Raw genomic sequence first — 16134 nt, forward strand, 5'->3', positions numbered from 1 at the left:
CCTTTATTTTGTTTATTTTTTTATGTGGTTCTGGGGATCGAACCCAGTGCCTCATACATGCTAGGCAAGCTTCTAACCACTGAGCCACAAACCCAGTCCCCATGATAAAGCAACTTCATCTCTTTTTTAAACAAGTGAGAGCCAGTAACTTAATTTTTTCTTTATACACATAGAAAGGAAATATGCAGAGAAAAAAGAAGAGGCAGGGCTTTCTCTGCACCAGTGAAATTAACACTGCACATAATAGCAACAGCTAGCCTGATAATGCAAAGACTAGTGATATGGATTCAAGCCTAATTCTGTTTCAAACAAGATATAAGACTTTGAGAAAGTTTTTGAACGTCTTTGTTTATTGTGTTTCTGAGTTGTAAAACTATGTTGTTGAGAGGATGAGACGAGGCGTGCAGAAACAACTTGTGAGAGAGCTATTATTTCTAACCCAGATGTCAGTAAGGGTGCATTACTTACTATTCATTGAGAGCAGCTTTTGGACTTTGTATTTGGAAGTCCCATTGAGCCAAAAGCAGCAGTGCGTTTAAAACCAGGATCTGAGTACCCTTAAACATTCTTTCGGATCATGAAGGAAACCACCTGAAGTTTATGTTCTCCTGCTTTTCCCAGTAATGTCTGGGACGTCATATTTTATGACTTTTTTGTTGTTCTTTTCTTTCCTCATCGTTAGCACAAAGGAGAAAATTACCTCTGAAACAAGTACAACCTTCTTTTGAAACAAAATCTTTCTAGTCACCTGTTTCTAGCAGCTCACCTACTGCTCTCCCTACTTCACCCAAATAGCCAAATTTAACACCTCACATTATCTATCAGAGATAACCCTCGCGAGATAAGATTGCAAGGGGGGGCGAGAGGAAGCCCACTATCTCGCGAGAAGAGGGGGCATCGGCGGAAACTAGCAAATGGCCCCCTAGGCGACCCGGCCCCAGCCAGTGGGCGGGGCCAGAGTACATCCGCCCCCTTCCGGCTCTTTTCCCCGCCCCCCCAACCCTGAGGTGTTGGGTTCGGGTGCTGGCATCTGGGTTCTCCCGGTTTCCTGCGGCCGATGCCAGATTGAGTTCAAAGCCTCCGGCACGCGCTTTGGCCTGATTTGTGGAGGGGGGGCGGGGAGGGACCTGCAGCTTGCGGCCCCGCCCCCTTCTCCCGCTAGCCCGCGAGCGGATCGGCCCGCCTCCGGCTTCGGCCGGCCCTGGGGCCGCGTTCCCGGTGCAACCCGGTAGGCCTGAGCTTCTACTCGTAGGTGCCGGTGGCGAGGCCTTAGGGCACAGCCCGGTTCGGCCTCATGGTGGGTTTTGGAGCCAACCGGCGGGCTGGCCGCCTGCCTTCTCTTGTGCTAGTGGTGCTGCTAGTGGTGATCGTTGTCCTTGCCTTCAACTACTGGAGCATCTCCTCCCGCCACGTCCTGCTTCAGGAGGAGGTAGCCGAGCTGCAGGGTCAGATCCAGCGCACTGAGGTGGCCCGCGGGCGTCTAGAGAAGCGCAATTCGGACCTCTTGCTCTTGGTGGACACGCACAAGAAACAGATCGACCAGAAGGAGGCCGACTACGGCCGCCTCAGTAGCCGTCTGCAGGCCAGGGAGGGCCTGGGGAAGAGATGTGAAGATGACAAGGTAAGGACGAGCTCTTTCCCCTCAAACCCCATCGTTTTCTTTCAGTTCCTGTGGGGGTTTTAGCCCACAGGAACTTATCACTTCTACGATTAGCCTTATCACTTCTAGGATTGCAGCCCTGAGAGCTCCTCTTGCCCTCCAAACCCTGCTTCTGTCAGACGTATCTCAGTTTATTAATGTCACAGTCTCTAGTCTCTGCCAGAGACTGGCTTTAAGTACTGGTTCTCAAGAACCAGAAGTTAGCCTGTGTGTGGTTGCCGCCTTTTCACCAGGCTCAGCTGCTGAGCTGGCAATGGTAATCATCTGGCCTGTGTGGCTGCCTTACGTTCACAGACACAAATCTGGAGACTGCCAGGTTTGGTGTGGGTATTGTTGTTTCATCCTTATTCTATGCACACGGATCAATGTAAATTTCTTTATTTGAAAAATGGTGTCTCCTCTAACTCCTTTTGGCGAGACACACATACGCACACAATTTTTTAAAGCAACATGACTTCTTAATTCTCTATAGGGTGATGTATCAACTAAGGAGTCGGATATTACTGCCTTTTTGTGATCAAAATTTTGTGATAAATGGGTCCTGGAGCCATGTATGAGCCACACTTGTGACTTGGACTTGGACTTGGTTAATCCGCAATTATCTACTCAATTTGAATTGTTAATGAAATTAGCCAAAATGGTAGGTAGAATCTAAAAATAAGTCCTAAGCAGCAGAATCTCATGTCTGTGTCCTCATCGTTCTTGAAATAAAATGAAATTGTGTATGCTTAAGAGTAATAATTGTTGTTTTATGTAGAAAACAAACTTTGAATTAAAAACAAAGTTTTAAATTTAAAAAGTTTAAAACTGTACTAACCATGCCTGCTGTCTTTGCTTTTTCCAGTATATTACTAGCTTTACTAACAATTTATGATTTACACAACTTCTGTTGGTATAGCAGAGTTGTCCATATTTCTGAATGTGAAAGTAGATGTCGTATTTTCTGAACTCCTTTTTAGTAATATTCACTTTTTAATGTAAGTTTCCATTATAAGTTTTTAATTTGTGTATCAAAATCTTTTAGAGTAAATCACTATAAAAATCTGCATGAGCTCCCAACTTTCCTATTGTGATTGGTCTCTACCTTCTTCCTTATTTCATAAGATTGAGGCCCTCAGGTAAGTGTTTCCCTGTGTCTCCCCCCTCTTCACCATTACATAAGATATCCTCTGAAAAGGACAAAGGACCAGCAAATTTATGCACTTACTACACATCAAACTCTAAAGACTGAAAAACTCTCTTGGGTAGCGTAGGCAGAAAACTGTGCAGTTTTGGACCTCATTAAATGAGGTCTTCAGACTTGGAATGGTTAAGCATTATTTAAATTCTTATATATTCATTTTTTTTCTAGTATACACTCTGGATTCCATTTCTTCTATCTATTGGACTGTTGCCGCCTCTTTCAGTAGGTTTTTAGTTTTACTTTGAATCAGGTGCAACTGTCAGTTCTAAATTTTAAAATTTCTATACATACTCCCTTTTCTCTAACAATTACTTTCTTTTTTAACTTTCACTGCTTACTCAAGTTATTGGTGGCCTATTAATGCTTTGTGTATTTCTTTTTTTTCATCCCCATCCTAATCTTTTAAAATTCTGTCTGCCACTTCTTTTTTCCTCTTTTCTGAAGCTTTTATGTGAAAAGTCACAAGTGGCAGTAAGCCTTGTCAAATCCAAAGAACATTATGATTCTCAGTTTATTTAATATTTTGTTTGGTCCTCTTATCTCTTGCTTTTTGGAAACTATCTCTTTCCTTGCTTCTGTAATATTGCTTTCTTCAGATTCTCTTTCTATTCTTTCTTTACTGTATTCTTTGCTGTTTTAATTTTTTTTTGCTTTTTCCCCAACCACTCTATTCGTGGGCCTTTGTTTTCCCCCTTAGAGCAGTATTTCCTAAAGTGGTGTTAAACAGCATACTGTTCTTGGAATTTATGGGTGGTCAAGAGAAAAAAGGAAAACATATTTGGAGGGAAATCCTAAGAACTATATCTATCTCTTAGAGTTCATAATGCCTATTGGCTATAAAGGCTCTGTGAAATCCATTGGTGAAGAAGTCTGTTTAATTTTGTTTAACCCAATCTTTCTCAGTTTATTTGAACACAGCTTGCCATTTTCATGGCCTACTATTACCACAACATAGAAGAATGTAGCAAAGCACACTAACATGGGGAATGTTGCCCTAGATATTTTAACTACTTTTAAGTGTTTGGCTAATATTCTATGCCGCTAGAGCACAAACCTATATCTCCTGACTATAGGCCAGTTATATATTTTGAGTTAACTATGACATTTTTGTTGGAGTGCTTATGAGTGAACTTGGGGTTAACAAGGAGGCTCTGAGCTACCCAAAAAAGTATAGTCTTGGGGTGTGTATGATATATATATATATATATATATGAAAAGTTTTAGATCTATAAAATTATTGTGAAGATAGCGCAAAGTATTTCCATATTTTCCACACCCAGTTTCCCTTATTATTACTATCTTATATTAGGATGGCACTTTTTTTTTCTTTAAGTTGTAAGTGGACATAATACCTTTATTTTATTTATTTATATGTGGTGCTGAGGATCCAAACCAGTGCCTCATATGTGCTAGGCTCCAGCTACAACCCCAGCCTCATGGAGGCACAGTTGTTATAATTAATGGACCAGTATTGATATATTGTGACTAACTCAGGACCATACTTTAGCCACATTTTCTTCATGTTCTTTTTGTGTTCTAGGATCCCATTTAGGGTACTATTACTTTTAATCTTCATGACTTCTTTTTTAAAAATATTTTTTTAGTTACCAATAGACCTTTATTTTATTTTTTTATATGTGATGCTGAGGAGTTGAACCCAGTGCCTCACACATGCTAAGCCAGCTCTCTACCACTGAGCCACAAAACCAGCCCCATCATGACTTCTTAAGTTGTTTAAATTGTGATACTTTTTCAGATTTTCTGTGTTTTTGATGATCTTGACAGTTTTGAGGATTTCTGATCAGGGATTTTGTAAAATTTCTTTGAATTGGAATTTGTCTGCTTTTTTTTCTCAGAATCAGACTCAAATTATAGTTTTTGGAAAAAAGACCATAAAGTACCAATCTTATCACATTATATCAAAGTTACATCTTTCAAATGACTTATATCACAATTGATATTAACCATTATCACCTGGCTTGAAATAGTGCTTATCAGTCTTCTTCATTGTAAAGTTACTGTTTTTTTTTCCTCCCTTCCTTGTCTTTACACTTTGGAAGAAATTCTTATGTCCAGCCACACTTAATGATTAGTGAATAGTGAGTTACAATTGTAATGAAGGGCAGGGTATCCACATAAACTATTTGGAATTCTTTTCCCCTGGAGGTTTGTCTCTTCTCTTTGACTAATTAATTTATTTAATCATTTATTTATATCACTATGGACTTGTGGATATTTATTTTATACTTTGGACTATAATCTGGTGCTACTTTATTTTGTTGCCCAAATTGTTCCAGCTCTGACTTGGGGAGCTAAGCCTTCAGTTGGCTCCTATTTCCTTTCCTTACTTTTAAATGCCAGAAAGTAGAGTTTGCACATACGCCATGCCCAGTTGCCTTGTCATATACCTCTTCCTTACTTTTTGGTACTCTTAACATTCTCTAGGCCCATCTAGTATATTTTCTGCTTCAGTCTTAGGCCAGCATTTCTCCAGGGAGTTCTAGTTTTCTTTAGTGGAGAATAGTGTTAGATCTGGGTGCTAGGTATGCCCATTGCTACTGTCAAGCTGTCTTTGGAAATCTAAGAATCCCTGTTCTATTGGAAGCAGAAAGATAATATTGGCTTCTTCCAGATTTATTATGTCATACTGATATTTTCAATCTGTTATCTAGACTACTAAACGCAGAATAAAGGAGATTAAAATTGTTCCTATTGTTGTCCAGGAAAGTGAGAAACAAGTTCCATTTATCTGGATTCCTTCAATTTTTTTTATTTGCCTTCCCTGTAAAGCATTTCAGCATGGAAAGGTATAGAAGTTTGCTAGGGCTGCCATAACAAAATACAAAAGACTAGGTGGCTTAAACAACAGAACTTTATTTTCTCACAGTTGAGGAGGCTGGAAATCTAAGATCTAGGTACTAGCAGAGTTGGTTTCCTCTGAGGCCTGGTCTCCTTGACTTGTAAATGGCTGTCTTCTTGCTCCTTTATCCTTACAGAGTGCTTCCTCTGTGCATTTACAAACCTGGTGTCTCTTCCTTTTAGACAGTGGTCTAAGGGTTCAACACTAATGGCCTCATTTTAATTTAATTACCTATTTAAAGATCTTATCTCCAGTATGGTTACATTCTGATGTTCTGGGCTTTGGGACTTATGAATTTGGGGCAATACAATTCAGTCTAAAAGGAAAAAAAAAGTCTTATTAGAAACATACACACACATAAAAGTTCAGTTTTGAGGACTGAAGCTGATGACAATAAATGACCACTTTTTTCTTTAACTACCATAATTCTTCTTGAGTTAGGGTATACCTTTAGTTGAGTAAAGGTCATGGCCCAGAAAAGAGAATAAGAAGCATATTACATTTTTTCCCCCAGAAATGTCTTTATTGTGTGTGTGTTTGTGTGTGTGTGTATAACACTTATTCACACGCCAAATATGTATGTGTAAAAATCCTGGCATACAGTAGATATTCAAGGTTCAAATCCTGACTCTGCTGTTTAATTTATGTATGACCTCTGACACATTACTTCTCAGTGCCTCAGTTTCCTCATCTATAGAATGAGGATAATAATAATAAACTTTTTCATTTTTGTGAAGTTTAAATGAGTAAATTAATTAGAATTCTTAAAACAGTGTCTACTGAATAGTTAATAAAAAAGGTTCAGTAAGTACTGTGTTAGTTATTATTATTCTACAGATACTTCCTTATTTCTGTCCTGCCTTCTTTCCAGGATGGGGCTCTGTGTTCTTGCCCAAGATCCGGTTCCAGCTCCAGTACCTGTGTCACCCTTTGCTCTTGGCATCTGACTCCCTTCCCCCGCCATTACCAGGTCCATTTTTAGATAGGCTTAGCTGGCTTCTCCCCTGTTTTGGCTAACTCCCCGGAGCTTACCTGTTCCTCTGAACTATAATTTGAGATCAGACTACTACAGTTCTTCCAGTATGCCACACATGATGGTTTGAACCTTTATCTCTGCATCACCAGGACATAATCTGGCCAAATTCTAGATATAATTTAATTGCTACTTCCCATTATTCATAAATCATACATAACTGATACCTTCTCCCCAAACTTCTTTCCTATCTTCTTGGTTTCTATAAGTGGCAATCATATAACCATTATGAAGACTGAGGTTAGAAATTTTGGTGTTATCTTTGGTTCCTTCAGCATGTCATATTGAATGATTATCTTGGTCTCCATTTCTTAAGCAGACTTGATTTTCCTTAAACCTTACTTTCAGAGAGGCTGAATGAGAGGCAGGGGATATAGCTCAGTAGTAAATCACTTGTCTAGTGTGCCCAAGGTTCTGGGTTCAATCCCCAGTATACTGCCACTTCCCTCAAAAGAAGATAAGGTCTATATGGACGGAGTGGCTGCATCAAGTCAAAAATTCTGTTGTGTAATCTTTAATTTCTTCCATAGAATGGCTCCAATTACTGTTGTCTTCTATTAGCTTCTGACCTAGACTGGTCCAGACAAATTGCTTTGCTTGCTTTTGTCTCCCCTTCTGTCTTTTTGTGTCATATTCATTTTGTGTTTTTGTGCCTTTATTCCTGCTATTTGACTCTCAGCCTCTTCTCTCTTTTTTATGTATCTATTCTTCCTTCTGATCCATGTATATAGGCCACAAAGCCCTTAGGGCTTCTGACACAGAGCACACTTTTCCTTCTTCTTTTTTCTTTCTTTTGGTACTGGAGATTGAACCCAGAGGTACTATACAACTGAGTTACATCCCCAGTCCCTTTTTTTTAAAAAAAATTATTTATTTATATGTAGTGCTGAGGATCCAACCCAATGCCTCATACATGCTAGGCAAGCAAGCAATGTACCATTGAGCCACAACCCCAGCCCCATCCCCAGTCCTTTTTATTTTTCATTTTCAGATAGAGTGAGGTCCCTAGGCTATTCTTAAAACTTGCAGTGTACCTGCTTTGGCCTCCCAGGAAACTGGGATTACAGGCATGCACAACATGCCTGACTGCTTTTCCTTCTTTATACACAATATAAGTTTATTGTTTAAACTGTGCTAATTTTTTTTTTTTTTTTTTTTTTTTTTTTTTTAGTAATAGTTTCTTATGTGTTAACCTTGTCCTTTACAAAATTTCAAGTTCCCTCAGGAACTTTAAATTTTTTCCTTTATGTTTCTGATAGTTCTTAGTGTTGAGGCAAAATTTCATGGGTCGATTTATATCCCTCCCAAAAATTATATCGAAGTCCTAATACCTGTGAGTGTTAACTTATTTGGAATAGGTCTTTGCACTTTTAGTCAAGTTAAAATGGCATTATGTTGAGTTAGAGTAGGTCCTAATCCAATGACTGATGTCCTTATAAGAAGAGAAAACAATTACAGAAGAGAATGCCGGATACACAGACATGTCATGGAAGGTGGAAGCAGAGATTGAAATTCTGTTGCTAAGGAATGCCCTGGGCTAGAAGAATCCCTTTTACTAGAGTCCACAGTGAGAGCAAAGCTCTGTTAATACCTTCATTTTGAATTTTCAGCTTTCAGAACTGTGAGGTAATTTCTGTTGTTTTCAGCTATTCAGTTTATGATGCCTTCTTACAGCATTCCTAGGAAATGAATACCCATAATGAATACTCAAAAGTTATTTGATTTGTTGGTTAGATAACTTCTTTTAATATGATATACACTGTGTGGCAATATAGTTTAGTAGAAAGAGCAAGATCTTCTAGAGTTAAATAGGGCTGAGTTTATAATTGTGCCATTATATTACCTCCTTAAACCTGTTTCTTCATTCATGAGGATTGATGAAATAAAATATATACAGACCTGTCTGCTACAGACTTGACATTTAATAATGTTAGTTTCTTTCTTTCCTGCATATACTGTATAGTTAATTTTGACTATAAAATTAACTGTATAGTTAATTTTGATTAAATGCCTCTCTAAGTTACTGAGTCTAGCTTTGACTTGTGATTCTCTTGGTCTTGTACTGTTCTCATGAAACCCAAATATATTAATTAATTCAGTTGACAAAATATATTGAGCATCTGCTGTGCTCTTTACTAAAATGATCTTAAAACCATGTCCCCACTTGCCAATTTTTTTCTCCCTTTCTTATTTTCATATTGTCTGTTTTCTCTTGCTTCCATGATAAGGGAGTGAGGAATCTCAGGAGGTTCTGTGGAGATCATAAAACCAATTGGCTCTTCAAAAACAATGACTGGGATTTAGTTATGCAGAGAAAAGGTAAAAAGATATCCAAGGAGCTTCCTTCTGCCTATTCCATAAAGGAAATAAAACAGTTCTTAGAGTGTGACATGTGACATTTGTCCACTGAAGTGATGAGAGTACTTTTCGAACTATGACTTCATTAAGCAAGAAAAACCATTCTTCATAATTTTTGGGTGAAGATTTAAGATTCTACCATTTTATTTTCTTCTTCAAAAGAGTTAAAAGATTCCTTGGATTGAAAGTCCAGTTTTCCTGTTAGGGCCAGCCTGGATATGTGATAGTTTTAGTTTCTCACAGTGTTTTAAGTCTCTTTCTTATGCCTAACTGACTTTATCTAACTTTTTTGCATTATTTCTGGCTAGGTGGATCCTTCTTTGAACAGTGTTGCCTCAGAGCTTTTGCTCACTTGTCTTCCTTATCTGATTCTTCCCCTCTGCTAAACTAGATCCTTCTCTAAAGGATGATTTCAAAACTTACCTCCATAAGTTTAACATGTCAGACAGAATGTTTTTACTATCCCCCAAAGTTCCCTCTTGTTCAAGTTGTCTTTCTTCCCTTACCTCTGGCCTCAGGCAACAGCTCTTCTGCTTTCTACCATATTAATCAGTTGTCTTTCTCTAGAATATTATATAAATGGATTCATAGATATATAACATAATGATTTATTTTTCCCTTTACAATTTCAAGTCTTTATGTCTAATTTAAATTTCTTTTCTCGTTTGTAATCTGATAGACTAACATTTTCATTCTTTACTTGACTTTTCTAGTATTTTGTGCTGCTCATCTCTCCTGAAAACATTTGTCCCTTAACTTCAATCACATCTATAGTATCCTTAATATCCTGTCCCTCTCCCACTCAATGTTGATATGTCCTGTACTTCCATTTTTAATCTCATTTTTATTTCTTTATTCGTCATATATATTCAAGTTTCTGTTTTAGGTCAGTTTCTGTGCTGTGAGCTGTAGATACAGCAGTGAATGACATAATATCATGTCATAGGGGACTTCACCTGAGCAGGGGATACAGGGGAATCTAACTAGTTTATGGTCTTGGAGAAGACAAAGAAAGAGGTTTTCTTTCTTTTTTTTTTTTGGTACTGAGGATTGAACCCAGGAGTACTTAACCACTGAACCACATCCCCAGTCCTTTTTTATAATTTATTTAGAGTCAATGTCTCACTGAATTCCTAAATGCCTCTCTAAGTTACTGAGTCTAGCTCTGAGTTGTGATTCTCTTGCTTCAGCCTCCTAAGCCGCTTGGATTACAGGCATGTACTACTTCGCCTGGCTAAGAAAGAGTTTTTAATTGGATCTAAAACAGTTTAGTCTTTAATGAGGTGAAGAATAAGAGGGTTGTGAGAGATGAGAAGAGCATTCCAAATGTAGGGTGTTACATGTTTCAAAGAACAGTATAGGGGGAAGTATGGAGTTTTTGAATATCTAAAGGTTCAGTATGTAGAGTGTGGGAGCTAGAATAAAATTGATAGTCGGGTGTGGTGGTACACATCTTAATCCCAGCAGTTTGGGAGGCTAAGGTCTACCATGTGGCCAGCGCAATGGTTTCATTAATGAGGTTTTTGGCATAAAAGTTAGCTAGTGAGATCGAAATAAACACACAGACTCAGTTACCTTTTTCTATGACCAGGTCCGAGACGGCTCCCCTCTCTGGTTCCCTCCTCTAACCGCCTGGCAGGGCAGCAAGGATTACTCAGGGCTAGCAGGAGAGAGAGAGAGCGAGCACGCCAGGGAGTAGCCTTTTATTGGGGAGCAAGAAATTCAGGGGAGAATTCCATCCAATGAAGGTTGAACGGGGGGCTGCACTCCAAGGTCAGGGTCAGTGATTGGGCCTCTGGGGTCAGTGGTCAGTTACACCCCCACACGGACAGGTTCTCTCAACAGGAGAGGGCCGGGAAAGCTCCGACACAGCCAGAGCGCCTCAGACCCTAACCGGGAGTCACCCAGTCACGTGTGAGAATGGCTCCCGACATATTCCCCCTTTCTTTTCGCAAAAATGAGGCGGCGGTTCACTCTCCGGAGTTTCTGCATTTTTGTTCTGAAGACTCGCCATCCTACAATTATAATGCAATAGAGAATTAGCAGTAAAGAGAATAATCCAATAATGTACCAGGCCGAGTGTTTGAGAATATTTCCAGGGTTGAATCCATTTAACTCCTTCAATATTTGGTTAGCCAAAGAAGAAGGATCTGAAAAATCAGCTCTGTTATTTTGAATGTCTTGGATATGGTGATGAAGTTCCAGAATATCCAAGCTATTATTACTATTTTGCCAAATACCTAACAAATGGTTTTTAACCTTCTCCCAATCCCAGAGAGAAGCATTGTACTTGGCAGCTGTAACACACACATACTTATAATTAGCATGGCATTTAAGCCTTTCTTTAAATTTTAAGGCTGAAAGTTCATTACCTATGTCAATAACAGTTGTCTCTAAGGTGTTTAATTTAGTTTTAATCTTTTCATCAATATTTACTTGATTACGCAGAGCCTTGGAAGTATTTTGAGCTAAATTATTAAGAAATTTTGCATGCTGAATATTTTGAGACAATGTCAGAGACGCAGTGACAGTTGATGCAATAAAAGAGACTAGCGCCAAAACACCAACAATTATAACTCCAATAGCACGTTTAGGTCTTGCCAGCTGGGCATGAATTTGCTGTAAGACTTGTAAACCAGCATCAGCATATTATGGCTCTGAAATATTAGCAGGTAATAAAACAAAAGAGGGCTGATGAAGTATCAGCACTCCTTTTCCTCCATTATACCTAGTAATACAATTGGTTAGGTTACATTTATTACAAGTAACAACATATCTGTCATCTATCCATTTAACTTTTACATTTCCAATAATTAAAACATAAGGAGATTGGACACAAGCTCGTAAGCCATAGCAAGATCCCTCTTTACAGTTCTTGCCAATAAATCTTGGTAAGGGTTTGTCTGTAAAATGTAAGAATTCTGAGGCAGCAATTAAACGCCAAATATCTTTTTGAACACCACCTTTACTATAAGTCAAAATATTACTAACAAATCCTGCAGGTGTCATAGCAGAATTTCTTCGTAATTGTCTCTTATCAATTTTTGGAGACCAGTCTAAAATATACCCACTATCTTTAGACACCTTATGTTGTACAGGAAAGGGATTTATACAATCCATCCATTTAGGAAAGGTGCCAATCTCAATTGTAGAACTATTTGGACAGTGGTGTATCTGTGGAGGTTTTGCAGAAATGACTGGCTTATTATGGGAAAGTCCCATCTTAATTACTGATTTAGTATTAGGTTTTAAATCTCCATAAATAGAATTATTTGTCAGTCTAGGTCTACCAATCGCTGTCTTTTCTTCGAATGATACTTTCAGACAGCCAGCATGTTTATCGTGGGACCAACACAAGGGTAATTGGGCACTATAGCCAGAATAATTAAATCTAGTCACATGATTGGGAGTAATATGAGTATCTGTAAATCCTCCCATCATGAATGAGTCATTAGTAAATACTGGAATAGATTCTCCAGTCCACACAGCTGGGTGTACCAGGGGTGGATCTGGGAAATATGTCCAGTAAGTGTCTACTTGATCCCCCTTTACCTGACAGCCCAGTAGGGCAATTACTGTTGCTACCATCATCATTGGGGTCCTGTTTTCTCCTAGGTCTCGAAGTATTCGGGAAGCCTGGGTTGTTAGCTTCTTCACGTCTTTCCATGAAATCAGCTTTTTGGCTGGGTCAATCTGGTCTTTCCTCATCCTTTTCCGATATCTCCTCCTTCTAGATGGGGGCTCCTCTGGGTTGATCCTCAGTCGCTTGAATCTGGGTTCTATTTCTTCCATGTCTGATAGCACGTTCAGGCACCCAAATAGGATGAGAAGAATTTTCTGGGAAAATACAAGCATGCCCTCTGTCCCATATAATCACCGGGTCTGGGCCCTTCCATGACCGGTCTGTAAATCTTTCCACAAAACTCTGCCTAAAGGACCTGTTACTGAAGGAGACATTTGTCTCTCAGCAGCAGTGTGACCTTCTACGTCACAGTTTAAAAAATTTAAAACAAACAAGGCATGATTAAGGCTATTTTGGGGAGTCATAAGCCTATCCCCCCTTTTTAATTTTTGTAATTGAAGTTTAATAGATAAATGAGCTCGTTCTACAATGGCTTGACCTTGGGGGTTATAAGGAATTTCTGTTTTATGATTAATTTTAAACTCTTTGACAAAATTGTTGAAAAGAAGAGCTCACATAAGCTGGAGCATTATCTGTTTTAATCTGCATAGGGCATCCTAAAACAGAAAAAGCTGCTAGGCAGTGAGAAATTACATTTTGAGAATTTTCCTTAGTACGTGTTGTGGCAAAAATAAATCTAGAATAAGTGTCCACTATGACATGCACATAACACTGCTTACCAAATTGAGGAATATGATTTACGTCCATTTCCCAGATTTGATTTGGTTTTAATCCACGGGGATTTACCCCTGATGGCAGAGATGGAGTGTGAATAACACACTTAGGGCATTGGCTTACAATCTGACAAGCTTGTTCTCTAGTAATATTAAATTTTTTACGTAAGCTAGAAGCATTTTGATGATGCAAGGAATGGGAAGCTAGTGCACAGTCATATGAAGACATCTGTTGACAAAAAGCTACGAGTCTGTCAATTTTGTTATTACCTGAAGCTAAAGGTCCTGGAAGATTAGTATGAGCTCATATATGTCCTATGAAACATGGATATTTCCGCATTAGCACTGCCTTTTGTAAATTATGAAATAATTTAAATAACTCTTGTGATGAAGTATACCCAATAACTGAAGTTTCAATATTTTTAGTAACTCCGACTGCATATAAGCTGTCAGAATAAATATTAATAGGTTTATTTGCAAAGTAAGTTAAGGCACAAATCAGAGCTTGAAGCTCTGCTCTTTGGGCAGAAGTATAAGAAGTTTGTATTACCTCTGTGTGAACACGACTATAAAATCCTGTTTTACCTGAACTCGATCCATCAGTGAACACTGATAAGGCTTCATCTATAGGATGGGCACATACAATCTTTGGAAAAATAAGTGACGTTAATGATGTAAATTGTATAATTTTATCACGAGGATAGTGACTATCTATCTGGCCAGGAAAATCAGCAAAAGCTATTTGCCATGAGCTACAAATTTGAAAAAGCCAATTAATCTGTTGAACAGAAAATGGAATAATTATGATATCAGGTTTAGATCCAATTAATTATAAAATCCTAGTTCTACCCTTAATTACTAATTGAGCTATAGAATCATGAAAAGGAATTAATGTTTTTTGAGGGGAGTGGGATAAATAAATCCACTCAATAACTCCTAATTTTTGCCATATGGCTCCTGTTGGTGTATGTTCAGTTGGAAATATTAATAAATACACCATTTCCTTAGGATCAACTCTAGTAAGCTGTGCATTTTTAATTGCATTTTCAACTTTCCTTAAAGCTGTTTTAGCCTCTAAAGTTAGCTGACGTGGAGAGGTTGGAGAGGGATTTCCTTGTAATATCTGAAATAAAGGACTTAACTCAGAAGTAGTTAGTTTTAAGGATGGCCTCAGCCAATTAATATCTCCTAATAGCTTTTGAAAATCATTAAGGGTATGTAACTCCTTAATTCTTATCTGAAGATTTTGAGGACGGATTGTACGTCCTTGAATTATCTGACCTAGATATTGAAAAGGAGACACTTTTTGAATTTTTTGAGGAGCTATGCATAAACCCATTGCTGAAAGTGAAGTCTCTAACTGAGTAAAAATTTCTGAAAGTATCTCGGGATTAGCATGAGCCAATAATATATCATCCATAAAATGAATAATATATGCATCAGGAAAGCTATTTCTTATGGGATCTATCGCCTGGTCTACGTATTTTTGGCACAGAGTACTACTATTACGCATTCCCTGTGGGAGTACTTTCCAGCAATATCTTTTAACAGGTTCCTTAAAATTAATTGTTGGGACAGTGAAAGCAAATCTCTCACAATCTCCAGGATGTAACCTTATAGAGAAAAAACAGTCTTTTAAATCTATTATCATCAAGCCATAATCTAAAGGGATGGCTGTGGGAGAGGGAAGTCCTAGCTGTAATGATCCCATAGGCTGAATTGCATGATTTATTGCCCTTAAATCCTGTAGCAATCTCCAATTTCCTGACTTTTTTTTTAATAACAAAAATAGGTGTGTTCCAAGGACTAAGCGTTGGTTCTATATGACCAGCCTGAAGTTGTTCCTCAACTAGCCTATGAATTATTTTAAGCTTTTCCCCTGAGATGGGCCACTGAGAAATCCATATAGGCTCCTCTGTGAGCCAGGTGATTTTTTCAGCTGTCTTAGGGATCGGGGAAGTACTCAGGGCCCCTAATAAAAATTTTGGCTTGGAGCATTTACTAAACTTTGTCGTGGAGACTGGTTTGTAAACAGATACTCTTCCTGAAGGGTCTCCTTATCGTCTCCAGGAAAATACCTCTGACTAACTTCCTCAACTGATCTCATAGAGTTAGGAGTAACTAATAATAATCCCATTTTGGTTAAAATATCTCTCCCCCATAGATTAGCTGGTAAAGGCTCTGTGCTGTCGCCATTTTGAAATTGGGCTTTTAAGTCACGTGGTTGAGAAGAACTCTGAGCCCCTCTAGGAACCTCTTCCAGATTTTCCTCTCCAGGAAGATCATTTACCTCCTCTGGAAGACTCTCTAGGACCTTGGAGGTATCTCCTTTCTGATATTGCTCTCCATAATCTCCCTGCGGAGTAGCCTGATTTTGCAAGTTTAAATTTACATTTTTAACTTTGGGCCTGGCTCCTAGCACCTTTGTTTTTAAGTGGCTTAAGGGAAAAGGAATTAACTTAGCCTCAGGCGGATTTTCCATTTGAATAGACTTGATAGCCCGTTGAATGCCTTTTAGCAGGTCTTCAGGGGGCCACGAATTCTGGCCCATATATTTAAAAAGACAAACTTCCAAAGCTGTCCAGGTTCTCTGAATATTATCTATGCCTCCAGGTAATTCATTAGAAAGACAGACCTTTTGTAACTTTCTTCCTAATTTCTCCCAAGTAAGTAAATTTGGAGAT

General features: G+C 38.5%; 2 protein-coding genes across 5 annotated transcripts in view; one reads left to right on the forward strand and one right to left on the reverse strand.

The window, feature by feature from the left end:
* Nucleotides 1–1008: 1008 nt before the first annotated feature.
* Nucleotides 1009–16134, forward strand: part of Golm2 (golgi membrane protein 2) — a 104678-nt gene continuing 89552 nt past the window's right edge. For both annotated transcript variants that reach the window (XM_076850718.1, XM_076850719.1), the window contains exon 1: nt 1009–1621. In XM_076850718.1, coding sequence (XP_076706833.1) covers nt 1295–1621 — 327 coding nt within the window. In that variant the 5' untranslated portion in view covers nt 1009–1294. The remainder of the gene's footprint in view (nt 1622–16134) is intronic.
* The window catches only part of LOC143395407 (endogenous retrovirus group K member 113 Env polyprotein-like), a 114188-nt gene continuing 108793 nt past the window's right edge, over nt 10740–16134 (reverse strand). For 2 of the 3 annotated variants that reach the window (XM_076850721.1, XM_076850720.1), the window contains one exon: nt 11121–12931. In XM_076850721.1, coding sequence (XP_076706836.1) covers nt 11744–12886 — 1143 coding nt within the window. In that variant the 5' untranslated portion in view covers nt 12887–12931 and the 3' untranslated portion in view covers nt 11121–11743. The other variant, XM_076850722.2, reaches the window with a different exon arrangement.

The sequence above is a fragment of the Callospermophilus lateralis genome, chromosome 3 (assembly GCF_048772815.1).
Source record: "Callospermophilus lateralis isolate mCalLat2 chromosome 3, mCalLat2.hap1, whole genome shotgun sequence".
NCBI lineage: Eukaryota > Metazoa > Chordata > Mammalia > Rodentia > Sciuridae > Callospermophilus > Callospermophilus lateralis.